The 19,936-nt window shown below is 41.0% G+C and overlaps 1 protein-coding gene across 1 annotated transcript in view; it reads left to right on the top strand.

Moving 5' to 3' along the window:
* The first annotated feature begins 7,951 nt into the window (after positions 1–7,951).
* Positions 7,952–19,936, top strand: part of dhrs11a (dehydrogenase/reductase (SDR family) member 11a) — a 27,786-nt gene continuing 15,801 nt past the window's right edge. The window contains exon 1 of the mRNA XM_012855485.3: positions 7,952–8,384. Within this exon, the coding sequence (XP_012710939.3) occupies positions 8,253–8,384 (132 nt within the window). The 5' untranslated portion in view covers positions 7,952–8,252. The remainder of the gene's footprint in view (positions 8,385–19,936) is intronic.

Raw genomic sequence — 19,936 nt, 5'->3', positions numbered from 1 at the left:
TGTCTTGCTTTCCTCAGTGTCCTACCTCCTACCACGGTTTGAAAATAGGGCCAGCCACTCCTTTGTGTTAATCCGGTTTAACTGGAACCATTATCCTGTTGCTTACTAGCGCATACGATGTTGTGTTGTTGAAACGCCCATTTCAAAAACATATCCTGTCAAGTATGGGGAAACGAAACTTTTTTCAAGTGTATGTATTCAGACTAGCTTGCAATAAATAACCCCAACACAAGGGGCGCTATATGCACAGACCAAGCATTTCCAGTTGCTTGCCCTGGCGTCTCTGACTGTCCTTACCATAGACATCATATACGACATCATATATATCATATATTCATGTCTGTGGTCCTTACCATAGACATAATATAAGAGTAGACGCGTCATAGGGCGCAGGTTCGCACGTCAACGTCACCGCCATTTTGTATGTGGCAGAAAAAAGTTGAGTTCTGTTATTGTGAACGTGGATCAGAGAAGATGCCTCAATCCTGTGCTGCAATAAATACACACACACACACACACATATATATATATATATATATATATATATATATATATATATATATATTTGTGTGTATGTGTTATGAATATAAGGATCAATTTGTTAAATATAAAATTGTGGTCTTCATTATTTCATAAACCGTGTCACATGTGAACCTTTAGGAACAGACTTTTTGGGTGAGTATTAAAGAGGTAAAATTAATAATATGAGGAAAAAAAAGTCCTAGGTCAATAAAGTAAAAATAAACAAACAAACACAAAAGTGATAATGTTATGATAAAAACATCATATTATGAGAATTAAGGGGGAACATTTCCAGAATAATCACAGTTTGCAGAATTATTTCACTCCTGGAGTAATAGGGCCAAGTTAGATTATTTTAAATATTTTTATTCTTTAGGAGAATAAATTCAGGTGAATGAAGCTAAAGGGATGCGAAAATAAACTTGTAATATTACAAACAAAATACTACGAATACAAAGTATATTCAGAGATTAAAGTCCCTCCGATACTGCTTAAGTGACTGAGTAACTGCAGATTTGCCACATTTAAGATGGCGGACGCTCTGACGCATCGCAGCATAGGCAGAACCCGCCCAATGACGCGTCTACTCTTATATTATGTCTATGCTGGCGTCTCTGACCATAGATATCCATAATAAATAACCCTAACCCTTTATTATGGATATCTATGTCTCTGACTGTCCTTACCACTGAGCTAAAACTGAAGTCACTGGCCGCCATCTTGCTACTCCCTACTCTCACAGAATCTCATAGGATTTGGTTGCAACAACAAGCAGTTTTCTGGCTCAGTGAAAACGTTTCATAAGTAATTCTACAGTCAGTGGATATACTAACACTATTAACTACTAGGAAATTAGGTGCTGAAATATTTTACACGTTATTCATATTAAATATATGTATATATAAGTATGTTTATATGTATATATATGTGTACATATATGTAAATATGTTTTTGTATATTGTTATTTTGTATATTGTTATTTATATATTTATAAATGTGATATATATATATATATATATATATATATATATATATATATATATATATATATATATATATATATATATATATAAATATAAATATAAATGCAAAATATTTCAGCACATGACTTTCTCAGTACTTGATAGTTTTAGAACATAACATAAAAGTATATGGCATTTGACATTTTAAAGCCAGACAAAAAATTATCGGTTCTTTCTTTCTCTCTGCAGGAATGTAAAGTTATGTAGCATGATTTTGATTGTGTCCTTGCAAATTAACCCAGTAATTTAATCCCAGCTAAATCCTTCTCAGTGCTAATGGCATTTAATCCACCTCCACCTGTAAAGTTGATGTTGGAGTTGTTCTAATTTCTCCCGTAACCAAATGCAAAGCTTCGTATTGGATGGTATCCAGTTTTTTGAGTCCTTCTCAGATGCTGATCCACACACAATATTGTCATTATCAACTGTAGACCAATTGTAGATTAGTTGTAGACCCCATTCATACCCAACTAAATGTCTCAAATATTAAATATCTTTTTACATTTATCAATAAATCCAGGATAGTTTTTCATCAACCCATACTCCTAAGAATTTAAATTGCTTAACTCTCTCAATATCCTGATTACAGAACTTCAGTTTTACTTTTTGATTTCTTTTCTGAGTAAAAAGCAATGCTTTTGTTTTATCAACCGAAAATGTAAAACTATTCATACGACCATTATTCAATCTTTGAAATTGCTTTTTGGACATTTCCATACAATACATTTAATACTTCTTCCACGCTTCCAAATAGCTCAATCGTCTGCAAAAAGAGACCAGCCCAATTCATTCTTTGTTTCTTTAAATTCATCAATTATCATAATTGAACATAATAAAGGACTTATAATACTGCCTTGTGGAGTTTTTTCCTTGAAAGAATTTTGCCAACTCTTATTTGTATAACTAGTTCTGTTAAATAATTTAAAACAATTTTAAACAATTAAAAATAACTTTAAGCAAATTTGTCCCGCAGACACTAAAGCGAAGGAGGAGTGTTGTGAGGTGACGATGTGTTGTTTACACACATCTGAAATGAGAGGCTTTCTCTTTAAGATGTAAAGTTTGAAGATTCTTAACCCACCCAAAGTTACTTTGTCCATGAACCTTTAAAGACGGTATTTCTGAATTCTTCACCGATATGAAAACTAACTCCACTGACGAGACCGAATACAAGCTCAGCTACTGAGAATGGCGGTGGGTGGCAGCAACAGGTCATATAAATTCTTTGTCTAGTTATTATGCTCATATGGATCAATCACACTTATCCTACAAATGTTTTCGTAAAAGCAAACCTTCGGAACAGGGTCTAGCTCGTCTTGATACAGTTCATCGCCTGTCTCTTTAGTATGTTCCATTTTTTAAGCACTGCATCTCTATCTCTGACAGCATGGCATCTGAATTTGCAATGTAAACAAAAACCATTGCCCCAGAAAATGGCGACCGCATCCCACAAGGCATTGCAAAATCACCTGCCCTTTTGACCACCTCCTGTTATTATGAGCATGATTCAGCCCCATGGGAACAGTAAGTGGGCCACCATTGGTTGGTAGCAAGATGGTCCTGTTTTTCATGTGAATGACCAGTTTTGATTTGCACAACTATATATATATATATATATATATATATATATATATATATATATATATATATATATATATATATATATATGTAAAACGTTTGGTACATTTCCATGCAGCACAGGAATGAGGCATCTTCTCTGATCGACGTTCATTACAACATAACTGTCTGCCACATACAATATGTCGGTGACGTTGACTTACGAACCCATGCCCAACGAGGCGTCTACATATAGACATGTGCGTGTGTGTGAGCAAGCGCACACACACGCACGCACTAGAAAACAGCCAATCAGAAAGAGGGAAGGCGGAATTTAAAGCAGTATAACCAATGACAGTGGAGTTAAACAGCACAGTCACATGTGCTGCAGATTTAAAGAGGGAGGACAGACCGGGCAGAGCGGTAGTAGCAGGGCAGCACACATGTATGTGTGCGATGCAGCACACATGTATATGTGTGTGTGTATGGTCATACACACACATATGTATATGTGTGTGAGTATGTGTATGTGTTTTGAATATAAAAGTCAATCGGTTAAATCTTCATTGTGGTCTTCATTATTTCATAAAACCGTGTGACATAAGAACCTTTTAAGTTCTGGTATAGTCACAGATTTGGAACAGACGTTTTGCTGGAGTATTAAAGAGAAAGTTACTAATATGAGAAAAAAGTCCTAGGACAATAAAGTAAAAGAAAACAAAGACAAAAGTGGCAATATTATGAGAGAAACGTCATATTTTGAGAATTAAGGGGGGACATTTCCAGAATAGTCACAGTTTGCAGAACTATTTCAGTCGTGGAGTAATAGGGCCAGGTTAGATTCTTTTAATTATTTTTATTCTTTACGAGTATAAAGTCAGGAGAATGAAGCCAAAACGACATGAAAATAAACTTGTAATATTACAAAAATAAAAATATTACGAATATAAAGTATGTTCTGAGATTAAACTCCCTCTGATGCTGTTAAAGTGACTCAGACTAACTGCAGATTTGCCACATTCAACATGACGAACGCTCTGACACATCTGCAGCATAGGCAGAACCCGCCCGACGAGGCGTCTACTTATATGATGTCTATGGGAGCACGAGATGTTTTGATTCCTACTGGGATACTGCGGTTACCACAATTAATACTAGGCTACGAAACTAGTCCCAGTTAAGAAACTAGATATTATCTGCACTAAGATAGGTGAAATCCGCAGAGTGCAGTTCTGTAAAGAAGCAGGAGAGACTGTGTATATTTGTGGAACTTAAGAAATGTATGTAACCAACGTTAGCATCTCAAAATAGCATCTAATTCTGAAGTATAATGCATTTATTAACAGAAACCTAATCTGTTTTATAAAACTAAATATTCTGTGCCAGGCAGGAGTTCTGAAGACCGCTGGAAAGATGGAAAAGCAAAGGTTATTAAAAATTCTGATTCTTAGCCACAGCTGCCTGAAAAAGAAAAGGTGAGGGTTTCCCTTTTAACAATATTTCGTTGCTATTATTGCTTAATTTTTTGTTGACCCCTTGATGTAGTTCAGGTATAAATAGCAGGTGATATTTCTTTTACATGATATACAGCACAACAACACTAGATGCTGCCTAAACAACTGCTATATTTTGTTTAGACTTTTACTTATTTATAATAGCGTAATTAGGATTCCACAAAATGATATTTATGGTATTTATGGTATTTATTTATTTATTTCACTTTTTCTACTTTTAGAATTAGAATTACCACAAATACAACCAAGGAACACCATTTACATTGTTTTTATTGTACAAAGGTTTCTACACTGTCCATTAGTAAATTAGTGCAAACTAGGGGCGGAGTTAGACATTCTCATCATCAGGGGCTTAGCCCATAAAATATTACATCATTACAAGGGTAATTTGGTACACCAAAAAAGTAAAAATTATTTGACCTGTTGATGTGGTCGTAAAATTAATTTAATATAGGCCTTTACATATCTTAAAGTTTAATCTGCTGTTCTTTAATAATCGTACTAGTGTATACCAATAGTATATTAATATGTTTTCATTTCAATGATGAAATGGACAACCACTCATGCAGCCATTCAGTCTTGTGGTTTGTTGTTAAAAATAACTTTTTCGGCTCTTTGCAGATTTCAATAAAGCCGATTTTTCAAACTTGTGTAGTGAAGGACAGCTTCACTCTGTACCACGCTACATATTTTGGTAGCAGAGGATGGTTGATTCAGCCCACGGCCCAGTCGCATAGAAGTGAAGACGCACCAACCAGAGCAGCATCATGGAGGAAGCAAGGGACGAAGTCAGCAGGATATTACTGACGCTGGAGGAGATGGAGCTCATTCCCCTATGTGAGCATCTAAAGCAGGGATGGGCAACTGGCGGCCTGGGGGCTGCACACGGCCCTCGTCATCACTCAGTGCGGCCCGCGAATAGATCAATAATAATTGAATAATAATTTTAAAAAAACTTGTAATTATACTTTTGACCGATAGAGGGTGCACCGTACCCAAACAATAGCGGGCACGGGCCGCTTTGCAACAGCGAGGAAGAAAGTCAAGAGCCATGGCCACTAGTAGTGGCATTAAGGGAAAACTTGAACGAGAAAGTCACATTTTTCAGACAAAATGGGAGGAAGTACGGACATGGGGACATTTTTTTTTGCGTTCCCTCGCAAAGGTTTTTGTGTTCCCTAGAGGTACGGCTGATTTATTTGTTGTGGTCTCTTGTCATTCACACACAACAATAAACCGTGAGAGCCGACGTGAGTTTTGAAACTGCAAAGCTTTGTCTTAAGCAGAAGATCAAACGTGCATCTACACAGCACCATGTTCATAGACCAGTGTGATGCATTCGCAAGCATCAGAAAGCTATGTTGCATTAGACCAGTGTGATGCATTCGCGAGCATCAGAAAGCTATGTTGCATTCAGGAGCGTGGGACATTAGATTTTTCAAAGCTAAAAGATGTGCATAATCAAAAAATAACAGAAATACAATTATAGAGCATTCAGTATTGTAAGAAAGCTCACTCTGTTTCTGGATAAATACGGTATGAGTTAAGTTCTATTCCGTGTTATGCCTCTTTTCTTGTAAATTTGAAATGTCCCATGCTCCTGAATGCATTGATATGGAGGAGTTTAAATTCCTTTTTTGCAATTTTTTTTTAAAGCAAACGGTTTGTCTTTTGCTTAAGGACATATTAAAATGCATTTATATGCAGAAAATAGTTATATGTTGGTGCAGTAAACATACAGATATAAATTCATCTAAAATTTGTTTTTATTGAGAATATATTTGTAGCGCGTTTCATATCCAATTATTTGAAGTGCTCCGTCATGTGGCCCTCCAATGGTCCTGCTGAAAAAAATGTGTCCCTCTTTATCATGGAAGTTGCCCATCCCTGATCTAAAGTGTAGCGCACCTGTCGGGGGTTTTGCCAGCAAAACAAGACGCACCCTAATCAGGTTGGTCGAGAAAATACTAGATGAAATACAGGAGGGTGAAGAGTCCACAGAGTCATATCAGACGTATGTCCAGCATGTATTGTCCCATCTGGCCTTTCTGAATCCAACGCTAGGAGAGAATGAGGCTGAGATTGTAGTTCAGGAGGAAAGTGAGTTAGAGAAGTTGAAAATGCAGTACCAGAGACTACAGCAGCAGATGGAAAAGGAAATCGGCTCATTGGAGGAAAAGATAAAGCAGAGGACACAGGCAGCAGAAGGAGACACTGCGTCTGTCCCCATTACTACAAAAGAAGTGAACACAAAGCCTGCCACCACCGCACCAGCCAGACTGCCTGAGGTTACGCTGAGGTGGGAGTTCTGGATAATGGGACAGATTGTCCTACACAGGCCTCATAAACCAGATCGAGTCGGCACTGCAGAAAGGACATGGAGAAGTGGAGATCATTGAAGCAGTCACACGTGCTGTGAGCCCAGGTCTTCATCTTCGGGAGATGCTGGAAATAAAGCGAGGACTGACCCTACCCACCCTGAAGACCATACTCAAGGGTCACTACAAAGTGGATTCTTCCTCTGACCTACTGCATCGTCTGATGAACATGACACAAGATCCAAGGGAGTCCGCCCAGAACTTACTATTCAGAGCAATAGAACTGAAAGAGAAGCTAATAAGAAAATTCAGCAATGATGATAAAAGCGAAGAAGGTGAGCAGTTTAGTCCTGAGCTAATTCAGAGAAAATTCCTCCGTTCTATAGAGACGGGTATTTACAGTGATGCAGTTAAGTTCCAGCTCAAGCTGTATCTTTGCGACCGTACTGTCACAGATGAGGTGTTAATTGAGCGCATCAATGAGGCAACAAACTTAGAACATGAGAAACAACAAAAACTGAGAAAGACAGTTATGAACAAGCCCCCAAAAGTCAGTGAAGTGCAGGCAGCAGCAGTAGATACTGTTAACCGTGAACAAGGGGGAAGAAGTAAGAAATATCAAGGCCCGAAAGCAGAGGACAAAGCAGAGCTAGACTCAATAGAAGCGCTGAAGGCTGAGGTGCTAGAAATTAAGAAGTTAGTGTTACAGACAGTGGAGGCCACACAAGTTAGATTGGCCGAACGAACATTCACACCCAGCCGTACTCGGCCCAGGGCTCTTTGCAGATTACAATAAAGCCGATTTTTCAAACTAAATGTGTAGTGAAGGACAGCTTCACTCTGTACCACGCTACATGTTACCAATCTTACTCAAAGTACAGTATTGAGTCCTCCATGCTTCTTCTGGAGTATCCCTAAATGCGAACCCAGTCACCAAAACCTGGGCTTCTAGTATTATTCCATCCTCTCCACTAGATGGTGCTAACAGCTTACGCTCAACACTCCCAAAGCCCTGTGGCTGGAAATGAAAGTGGGAGGTGAAGCGATTAGCGAACCAACCAAACATTTTCAACCGGACTCTTCAGTCCGAGAGGCGCATGGATCGATCTTTACGACGCCTTATTGCTGCCGCAGTCCTGGAGGCTGCTCACTCCGACACGGGACTCCGGAACGGGTGCATCCCGTACTCTGAATACCGCACGTAACCCCGCGACACCCTGAGGCGCAGCCGCCTGGTTTATTGGGGCTCGGCAGAAGAGTGCGGCGCGCGGAGTTGTAGGTTCGCGTCAGACGCGGTCCCGGTGAAGACGCTGCTGGGGATGGAGCGCTGGAAGGGGAGAGTGGCCCTGGTAACAGGAGCCTCGGTGGGGATCGGAGCGGCTGTAACCCGGGCTCTGGTCCAACAGGGCATGAGGGTGGTCGGCTGCGCCAGGAATGTCGACAAAATAGAGGTAAGCTACGTCGTTTAGAGGAATGTTATATATATATAAAGGCAAAGTTGAGTGTTGCCAGAGCAACAACAGTCCTGCTAACTAACGTTAACGGCTAGCTAACATTAGCTTTACTGTTGAAGCTACAGACCTTTAGCCCCTGTTTTACAGCTTGTTACAAAGTCGATATTAACCAGGGGTGGGTGGGGAAGCAGACGCTTTGGGTTATTTATTCAAAAGTATGTAACAAGCCCTGCTATGTTTGGCTAATTAATCAAAGGGGAAATATTAAACCAAGCCGTTAGTTCACAATTACACCTTATTTAACACATTAACAGTTAAATCACGGGAGACCGAGTTTCACGGACCAATGATACTGGATGTCGCACATTTCTAGAAGTTGTAAGAAGCAATAATAATCCCTCTGTATCCGGTTCACCCACCAGTGCCCATCCCACTCCTAAAATGTGATCACCTCCGTTATGAGCACCCTTCTCAAAGGACTGCCCAGAAATCAGTGTTGGCAGTTCCAAGTAAGGCCGAAGCAAGGAAGATAGCCTGCTTTACTGGGAAAACAAACTGTCAAACTTGTAGAACTCATGTAGGACTTTGCATACAGTCCCCCCCCCCCCCCCCCACCCCCCTCACTCTGAAGTAACTAGAAACTAGGTAAGCTTAGCAGGAAAAAGACATGTAAACACGCTTGCCTACATTCTTACATAGGTTTTCTGATGTGCCCACTAAAGATAGTCAACTCCTATAATTATTTTGTTTTAGGACAAAATGAATCGCCTTCCTGAAACACATCAGGTTCCCTCTATTCTGATTGACAATGACAGACTTCAGACATAGCAGGCACTATTTGGCCCTTTCCATTTCCTTCATCAAACGGAGGTAGCAACGCATCAGCAAAGTCCTAAGTCAATCATTCATAAAGAGCAGGATGATGTCGTGTGTTTAACGTTTCTCAATCCAGAACCTTCTCCCTGAATGTACATTTAAGAACGGCAAGCTCAGACGGATCGATATCATTTAAATCTAAGGATACAGTTTCACCGCTGCAACCATTAAGTCTGCGCCAACAGGTTTTATGGCTGCCGATGGTCCGTTTATCACCTCGTGACTTTCTTGAGGTCGTCTGTTTTGTACTTTAATCAGGGAGGTCAGCGATTAAAGCAGCAGAAGTTACAGAAATAGTTGTAGATTTTGAAGTTCTTTTCCAAGGTGGCATGTGTTGAGACGCGCCGTTCATTGGCGACGACTCTCTTGGGGTGAAGCAGCACAGCTTGCTGGCAAATTTGACTTTAGGGTTGGCGCCCTCGCTAAGTTAGTTATAGTTGGAATCATAAGATTCGATTCTTCTAACGTTTACCAAGTGGATATCTACTCATACAGTTCAATACAACCCAAAATGAGGGTATTTTGAAATCATACTTCATGTTCTCTCAACATCTGTTGAATTCTAATCAGCATTTGTAGATAATTGTTTTTGATAATACACTTGTACTGAACTAATAAGCTTTGGTTATACTAATTCTACTGGCTAATATTTAATACCCACCCACATTGCTTTTTATAGTGTTAGTAGGGGGAACTGTAAATTAAGCACATAATAACATTTCAAGTGTCAGCCTTTCTCTACTGAGAATGTTTGATTACTGGGTGTAATTTCTGACTGATAGCCACATGTCTAACTATTGCAGCTTAATTCTGGATATTACTAGTTTGAATTACATTCATGAAAGGATATTGTAGTTTTCATTCAGGTTTTTTTTTTTATCATATTGCAGAAATAATTTGTGATTATATACTTTATAGGTGTGTTCTTGTATCTATTGGTTAAAACAATAACCGTTATTAAGTTTTAACGTTATTAAGTTAAAACTTAATAACGGTTAAGATCTGGTCGGGACATTCTGCTGGAATGTCAGCAGGAGGACGGCGGACTCTTTTAAAACGGGTTTCGTTCGCACCGCCCCACTAAGTTTTGATCCAAGCGTAAGCCTTAAGGCTATGCACATTGCTTAACTTTTCCGCGAATATTTAGGCCTCGCCCATTCTGCTCTGTCGATATCAGGGCTGTACTTTCAAAAGCCTATAACACTGGTTGAGAGCTACGTTACCACGACGATACTACTTCACTGTTGGATTTGAATAGCAACACCTAGCTGCAGCAGCATTAGACATGGGTCGCTATGAGCTCTTTGTGGCATAATGACAGTAGAAACACAGCTAAACTACAAATATGTGCTTCTAAAATAACCTGGCAACCACCAGCTGGAAGCTTGCCCCTAACGTGCGATGTTTGCTGAAGTCATGGTAACTTTTTGATATGCCAACACTGGACCAGAAGGTAAACCACACCATCCAACTGGTCTTTTCTCTGAGCATGAGGGGGGAAAAAAAAACAAAGAGGCCTTTTTTTTCCCCAGCCAGTTGACCGGCAGTGTGCAGCGATGATGGAAGAAGGGTGCAAAGCTGCATTACTCTATGTCCTAAACAGCTGCAGAAAAACTCCAGCCATCCCATCTTTGGTATCGCAGAGGATTTTAAACCCTAGAAGCATTAGAATGTAAAAAATATTGCCTCGTTGTTAATGGCTTTTTTAAAAGCTCGCTCTACCTGCTGTTTGTTGGATAACCTCTCGCTAACCAAGTCAAGAGCCTTCGTTATTCAGCCAGCTAGTTCCTGCCGTCACCAGAATCATCCCAGTTTCTTCCAAGAAACACTCAGGTGTGTTCTCAACACGGCTACACCAGTTTTACAGTTATGTGCAGTTATAGCTTAAAGCAGGTACCGTTTCAAAACTGCTTCTATTTTTCCATCAACCCGATCCTTTATTGTAAAGGCGTGTTTATGAGATGGCGGAGAAAGGTCCTCAGCGGCTTCCAACCCCCCTCTCCCCCTTACCTGCTGCTGCATGACGGCCAGTCAGCAGGCAGAAGAGAGGCCGCCCCAGCTACTTACGGGACGAACAAAGTTTGCTGGTTAGAAACAGTTTGGCTCTCGAGAAATGAAAGGAGCGCCACCCCATCACTCTTACCCCAGTAGGGCTGCTTTGAGGCAAATATCAGCCGTCCAAACGCCCAGTGTTGCTTCTTAAAGAGCATGAGGGGAAAGGGATCGCTTTCTGTGTGATAAACATGTTGATTCGAAAGCGACTTCGAAATTAAGCGAGTTTTTATTCTATTTCTTTTTGGTAAGCGGCTTGATAATATCATTTTTATTGCGTCTTTAATGTTTTTGTGTAGATGAATACTATCACAGCCTGGAGCCAGTGTATTTTTGCTGACGCTTATCATACTGTGTTGATCATCTTTATTTATCTTTCATACTTTATCTCAGTTGGATAGATCTAATGCTTTCATAATGTGTTGCTTGTTACCTGTGTGGGAATTTTCCTCCTAGCCTGATTAGAAACACACATTCTGGCCCATGAGTGGGAATTGTGCAGCAGCTATCCTCCCTCCATTCATACCCCAGTCACATGGCCTCACTCATCCTGTCAATAGTTAACTGTGACAGCCTGTGTCAGTCTGAACAAGGTCAACCCCCCCCCCCCCTTAAAAAAAATAAGAGTTTCATTTTTACTTCTCTACAGGCTGAGCAGACTTCATTTTTTAGGAAAAAATACAAAATAGCACTGCATAGAATTTACTTAGTGGTTCTTCTAATGATGTCAGAGCTTCTTCCAGAAGGTTTCCACACCTGATATTCTGGGTGACTCGGTTTGAATGGGGACCACATTGCAAAGTTCACACTGGACTTTGTCAAACGAACCTGCGGTGGCGCTGCACTAGGGCCGGACGATATAGGGGGGAAAAAACATATAGATAAAATCGATAAAAAAAACATTGATAAAATAGAAATCATATTGATTGATTATCAACAAATTCAAAACATATTTTAAGTGCAGCCCTGGCCATCTTATGCTGTTGCTTAGCAACCTATTTTTAGATACAGAGCACACAAACACTTAATTCACACTCAACCAACTTTTTTTTACCAAAGCTGCAAGCTTTTTAAAAAAGTAAAAAAAGAATGTGTGCTCTCTGAACTCTTTGAAGGGGGCGGAGCCTAGTGGCAGAGCGTTCCTGGATCTGCATTTGTGATTGGATTGGTTGGATGTAATGACTGTAGTATTAACCTACATGATAGGCTAGCATGCAAAAGGAAGGAAAACTGTTCTATTTAACTTTTTATTGACCCTTTTTTTTCTATCATTGATATACATCTATCAATCGATATATATTGTTATTGAATTATCGTCCAGCCCTACACTGCATCAAGAATTACAGAAGAAAAGAGCCTGGTCAACACCACAGCACAGCTTCCTTTAGCGGGAAAATTTAAAGAAAATGGAAATGGCAACAGATTTTAGCTGTGTTATTGTGTTATTGCCACGTCGTCTTTTGGCAAGTGTGCCAGACCAGTGGGCTCAGCATGAGCGGAGGATGAGGCAGAGGACCACAGGGACGGTTATATTTTACACAAGGCGGTGAGACGGCTCTGTATGAGGCGGCTGGGTGTGAGCGGGGCCGCGTTCAGCTCCGTTGAACTGATGTCACGTTTACACAGAAATCGAGCAAGACATTTACAAGATAGGAGTTACTGCATTGGCATTATTACAATTTTATTTACCCAGATCGCCCTGCGCTGTAGTCCACTTCCTGCTTTTGGAGTGGCCTCTGGCCCGGCGTTCACTTCAACCGAGCCCAGACCTAGGTTTTGAGGCGACATCAGCAAACGAACCAGAGTCCAATTAAAGCGGACTAAACAGGGCTGGTGTGAATGCGCCCTTATAGTGTCTGTGTTAGGGGTGGGTATTACCAAAGAAGTCACGATTCAATTCGAATCACGATTCACATGCCATGATCCGATTCTATCACGATGGATCACGATACTTGAATCATTGCTATGTATCGCGATGCATTGCGATATTTTCACTGAACACTGTTAGAAAAAATACAGCCATTACCAGTGGCTGACTGGCGGTGTATGATCTGGATAGTGTCTTCAATTGATACATATCTGAAAGAAACTGAATTCATACATAGCCGTATTTATTGAAACGACTTTTGGAGGTATTGCCATGAAAACAAATATTACTATTACTGGAGTGGACACACTGACAAAAAGTGCTTAGGATTTATAAAACTTAAAATAACAAAATAAAGATTATCCGTGCCGTTTACATGGCCTCAGTGGGCCTTTAAACTAATGAAGTTTTATTCTACTTGTTTTTGGCTGATGTTTGCCAACCATTCATGCAATTTAATTTTTTTATATTAATAATCGATACTTTGGCGTCAAGAATCGATGCAGTAGATCGCGAAAATTAGAATCGCGATGCATTGTCATGACGATTATTTTGCCCACCCCTAGTCTGTGCAGGGTGTGGGGCTGAGCCAGTGCGGCATTGGCAATGTTCTCTTGCAGTTGTGCCAAAGCTGGCATGCTGTTCGCAGGGCAATGCATGGAGCCATGCATCACCGAGCAATTGTTCCCAACTTCTTCTCTGGCTTTCTTTGCTTTCCCTCAGGAAGCAACGCTCCTCACTTCAACGTTCTCTGTAATCAAGCAGATAAATCAACGAGGACTGGGCTAAATGCATCCCAACGTCGACACTGCCTGTTTCTTGTATAAACAGAACTCTGAGAAAGTGAAGTGGAGTGGAGAGTTGTGGCGGCAGCACTGTTTTGTTGTTGGTGAGAAAACACAGAGGAGGCAGGCAGGTTTTGGAAGGCGATGTGTGGTCACCATGGGACCTTTGCAGGAATGGAGGCGACGGAGCCAAGCGGCAGAGAATCAGCTTCTTATTAACACTTGTGAAATCCTTTTGGGGTGGAGAAAGAAGCTGCTGTGGAAAAGAATATTGATTCTTGTGCCATGTTAGATCCCATCGAAGGTCTCTCTCAGGCCTTACAAACAGTGTGTCCCACATAGCCCACATGGGCCTCGTTTTCCGCTCACCCAGCGGAAGGCTGCAATCAAAACGCAGGGAATGTGACCCTAAGGCCCCGTCCACACAGAAAGGAGATTAGGTCTAGCAGCAAAGTCATATTGTCACTTAGGCTGTGCGCTCACACTGACCGGAGTTTTGGGAGAATTATCTGTTTTTTAAAACCGTGTTCCAGAGGGGCTGCAATGACGGCGTAGCTCCGCCTCTCTCTGTGACCCGCATGTGCCTCACTCTCACAGATAACAACAAAAGATGGCGGCGTTCTGTGTTGCGTTCAACCTTAGGCGAATGTTGGCTTTGTTATGGCTGTCGGTAGCGTCCTCGGACTCTTCCGTTCTAGTGAGCCCACTCTAAACGCCGTGTTCCCTGCCAGCCAACATAAAGATCACCTTGAACACGCGTAGATGTTTACGTCTGAACCCCCACTGTGTTTACTTCACCAGTTGTCTGTGCCCGCCACTGGCTATGTTATACACTGGAGTGCTGATTTGGACGAAAAACTGAAGTCACTGGCCGCCATCTTACTACTCCCTACTCTCACAGAATCCCACAGGATTTGGTTGCAACAACAAGCAGTTTTCTGGCTGTGTGAAAACGTTTCATAGGTAATTCTACAGTCAGTGGATGTACCAACACTATCAACTACTGAGAAATTAGGTGCTGAAATATTTGACATGTTATTCATACTATATATATATATATATATATATATATATATATAGATATATATATATATATATATATATATATATATATTATATATATATATATATATATATATATATATATAGATATATATATATATATATATATATATATATATATATATATATATATATTTAAATAAATAAAATGCTAAATATTGCACATGACTTTCTCTGTACATGATAGGTTTAGAACATAACATAAAAGTATATGGCATTTGACATTTTAAAAGTTTTAAGCCCCCCCCCCGGAACATGAGAAAATCCTTGTTATTCGATGCTGTAGCGCACATATTCCCTAGTTACTGGAGGAAAATAGGGAGTACCAATATGGCGGCTGGTGGCTTCAAAGCGACTCGTTCTAACAGCGGGCGATTAGCACTCCAGTGTATAATATAGCTCGGTGGTACCCGCCCGGTGTTTTTTTTTTTTTTTTTTGTTCTGTCACAGCGCCACCGATGGCCTGGCATACCTACTACAGCATTTTCGGCGGCGCTGTTTGGAAGCACCTTTTTATTTTCTTTGTGGATGATGAAAATGTACCGTGTCCATCTTCAAGTGGACGGGGGGCTAAATGCTTAAAAACGAGTCATTCAAAATACAAGCTGGGTTATCGCTCATCAATATAGAGTTGTTCAAAAAATGTTATGTGACAGGAAAATCTTTGTCTTTTTTTTATTATTATCTTTTCTGGTTAATTGCAGAGCGCCATGTTGCGTTACAATTCTTTTATGGGGATCCAAGTAAAGGAGGCTGAATTCAAAAATTGGAAACAATGTCCTTTCCTCTTTACCATTATGCAATGCTGTGTTTCGTAATGTAATTGGAAAACAAAGCTCAAGGGCTATGGGGGATTTCTGCAGGGCAAATTTGTAGTGATGCATATTTACAGCTGTAGTTAAAAGCCTAAGCATTTGTCTGCACTTTATTTATTTTTTTATTTAAGATAAGCACATATGGTTTCCTTTTGTTTTAAGTGGTGATTGTGCAGATCAGGGTTGGTGTCGAGGAGATCGGTTGGGCCTGTGAGCGGAGCTGCAGAGGTGGAGGCAGGGCGGACTCCGGTCACATAATCAAATTCAGAGGTCGGGCGTCGGTGTGGAATGTAGCGCCTGCATCCCTGTCTGAGCACGCTTTCGGGAAACCTGTGAAATGATCACATACCAAAGAGCATAAGCTTCGGTATGTGGAATATTGATACCCTTTCTAGACGGTACGGCTTTCTGTTAAAGGAACGAGAGCATCTTCATGTTCGGAGAGGGCAGGCATATTTGTTAATCCAACCCAGACTTCATGTAAAAATAACCTTTCTCTCTATTTAAAATAAAAAAATTGCTTTTGTAAAAATGGTACTTTGAGCTTAACAGAAAGGAGACGCCAAATTCAGAGCTGTCACTGCTGCGATTTGAGATTAAATAAATGTAGCTCTCATAATTCAGGGCGTCACACAGACTCTGCATAAAGCCTGTCAGAAGGAGACAGTGTTCAAGCTGTGAACCTCAGCTGTAAACGCAGCAGTCTTAGATAAGAATAATGCGAATATAAGTGGTGTAAGTTACAATCCCATGATCTTTCTATCTGAGGCCGTTTAGTGCACACGGGCTGGGAAGATAATGACACTTGAGTGCCTTTCTCTGTCCGGTCTTGGCCAGTTTAAAGCTACTAGCTACGCGTTTCTTTAAAATCATTGAAACTTACTTCAGACGTCGTAGAAAAACACGACATAGTCAGATGTTCTGTTTGTTTTCTTCTAAATATGTATTTAATTGAAATGCAAGCTTCATGCGCACATGGTGACATCACATAAAGCAACTGCTCAGAGTTTTTGAAGAGCAATTTTATTTGTATTTGGGTTTATTTTTGCATGTTTTAATCAAATCCCTCCCTCCTTCAAGATGAGTAAATGAATGAATGAAAGGAGTTTATTTCAAACAATTAACAATTAATACATTTAACAAATAAAAATACTAACAAATAATAATAAATAAACAAATCAATTTGAGAAATAAATACATTTCAGAAATTAACAAATAATAATAATAAATAAATCAATTTCAGAAATACTTCAAACAAACAACCAAGTACCACATAAAAAGCAATTGGTAAACATTAAATACAATTTTCTGTTCCAAATCAATTAAATCATTTGAACATAAATAGAAATGAGATAAACTTATCAGTATATTTACCCTGTATACCCTGTAAGATGTTTGTGTTCTGCACAGCTGTAGCAGATGGTTGGAGCTCTAAGGGGAAATTGCTGGCTGGATATCAGTAAAAGCCATGGAAGGTGTTGCTGAAGAAGACAAGGGCATGCTGGAATGGCCAGATTTCATTATTGATGATATTTAGCAGTCATTTTCATTGCTTTGTTATAAAACACATGGTCTCATCAACCTTTTCCATGGAGGTAATGTTTAAGCCCCACGGTGTTTGTTGCAGAACTGCAACTGTTCTGTTGTATTCGGGTTAAAATGAGCCCTGTTCTACCAGTTAGGCCAGCCGTGCACGCACCTGCAGTACAGCCTTTACCATCTACATCGTCAAATAAAAAAAAAAAGTTAGAAATACCATGGATCAGCAGTCAGAAGCAGGACAGTTGGTTGGCTAAGCTAAAGCTGCATGAGGTCAGGCTGCATGCCGTGCCAGTGTGCGGGCGTACTGTTACCCTTCCAAAGCGGATCATTGTTATCCTTACCATTGGCTGCCTCTTCGCCGTCTGCGGCGACATCCAGCAGGACCTGGGAGGCACTGCAGTCAAACTCTTGATCAGGCATGTGAGGTCGAAGCCGTTGTGGCACGAATGCTTCAGAATCCATCAAAAGCTGCTTATCTGCCAAAGCGTTTACCGTTGCCAGCCGACCAGCTTCAACTTCACGGCTGTATACAGGCCATCAATACAAATACATGACAAAGCAGAATTAGGAGGGTGTTTTTAATGTTCGTAAGAAGGATCAGGGTTCAAATCCAACCCTTGGTCTTTCTGCATGGAGTTTGCATGTTCTCCCTGTGCATGCGTGGGTTCTCTCTGGGTACTCCGGCTTCCTCCCACAGTCCACAAACATGACTGTTAGGTTATTTGGCTTCTCTAAATTGGCCTTAGATGTGAGTGTGTGCGTGAATGGTTGTCTGTCCTGTCTGTCTCTGTGTTGCCCTGCGACAGACTGGCGACCTGTCCAGGGTGTACCCCGCCTCTCGCCTGGTGAACGCTGGAGATAGGCACCAGCACCCCCCACGACCCCATGAGGGATTAAGCGGGTCAGAAAATGGATGGATTTTTAATGTTGCGTTGGAAATCCTTGCCCAGCCCTTTGAGGCTACATTTGTTGTGCACCGTCTGTCATCAGACTTCTGACTTGCCAATCTGTCAATGCAGCTAGGGCGCCTCCACACCTCTGCAGGCGTTTTTGTCTGTCACTAGTTTCTTTGGCAAAGCATCCTTGCTTTGCCTTGAGTTAATCTTGAATTAAGCCTGAAAGCTCTTGGCAGGTGAGCCAGGTGCTTGATGTGAGACCTTGGCTGATCTGGCTCCACTTGGCGCCCGTTCTGCGGGAGGTGAAAGGCGCTCGGTCATGCTTCACAATCAGAGGTGGCACATGAAGTATCTCAGCTCTCAGACGCGTAGACCGTCTCAGTCCTGTCCTGCGGGGTTGTGTCTAGACAGCCTGTCTTCTAGTGTCACGGTGAGCAGTTGTCCCCTTTGGAGAGGAATTAAAGTGGGTCAAATAAGACAGCCTGTACTTTCTTTGTCTCATACCGTTAGCTTTATTTTGCAAACCTCTTTTTGTTCTTGCCCAGATTCTCCTTTGGCTAGTTTGTGTTCAGTAGATGAGGAGGTGGACGTTTTCAGCATGTCGGCAAGATTTTAAAATGCTTACGTACAAGTGAATCTAATGCAGAACTTGCGGTGTCCTGCAAAGGTGTTTACATCCCTTGAGCCATTCCACATTCTCTAATGTAGTTCATTAGAGAATTGCACATCTAGAAACTTTTTTCTCTCTCTATTTTTGGCAAAATAAGATCTTGTTAGTTTGAATATAAAGCATAGGAGAACATGTATGCATTTTCAAACCCTGCCACAGACTCTCTGTTGGCTTTAGGTCTGGACTTTGACATTCTAACACATGACTGTTTAGATCTAGACCCCTCCATTTGAGCTGCACAATATGTTGATTTGCAGTTGTTTGTTTGTGGTAGCGTTGCGTCATACGGGTCAAATGGGGTGGGGGGGGGCGCAGTGTGAACGTATTGTACCGTGTGTCAAGCTAATAACAGCTAGCGCATAGGCTATTTAGTCTGGGAGATTTTCTCCCACACGTAAACTTTAATGACCGTTTTATGTCGCTCTCAAACATCGGCGCATTTAATATACACAAACGACACCTAGTCTGGCGGGGTGGGAGTAAAGCGCTTATAATACGCTGGGGGAAACCCTGGATCCCCCAACCTGATGTAGACTTTAGTGGCCAGGAAGTCGGCCTTGTGATTTCAGAAAAGGGAAAAAGAGTGATGAGGAAAATGTAGCTCTGGCTGGACTGAGAGTCGCCCTGGTGGAAGGTGAGCTCGACTCCAGTTTCAGGTTTTTTTCCAGGATGGTGGCCCGTTTAGCTCCACACATCTCTCCATCAGCTGCAGCTTCCCTGTCCCTGCTAAGAGGAAAAAAATGCATCTCCACACCTTGACGCTGCCGCTACCATGTTTCACCGTGATAAAACTTTAAACACAACTTCCTATGAGTAGAAAGGCACGCCGCACATTTCAGATTTTTATTGTATCCTATTCCTTCCCCACGGTAGTTGCTCCCCGCGTTCTGTTGACCGTCTTGTAAAATCCCATCAGGTGCATTGAAACTTGAGGCACTGTGTTCATAACCCAGTCATATGTTCAACAGTGAGCTTTTTTATCCC

This window comes from Fundulus heteroclitus, chromosome 11 (assembly GCF_011125445.2).
Source record: "Fundulus heteroclitus isolate FHET01 chromosome 11, MU-UCD_Fhet_4.1, whole genome shotgun sequence".
In the NCBI taxonomy this organism is placed as follows: domain Eukaryota; kingdom Metazoa; phylum Chordata; class Actinopteri; order Cyprinodontiformes; family Fundulidae; genus Fundulus; species Fundulus heteroclitus.
Note: the sequence above shows the minus strand (reverse complement) of the source record. Positions and strands in the feature narration are given on the sequence as shown.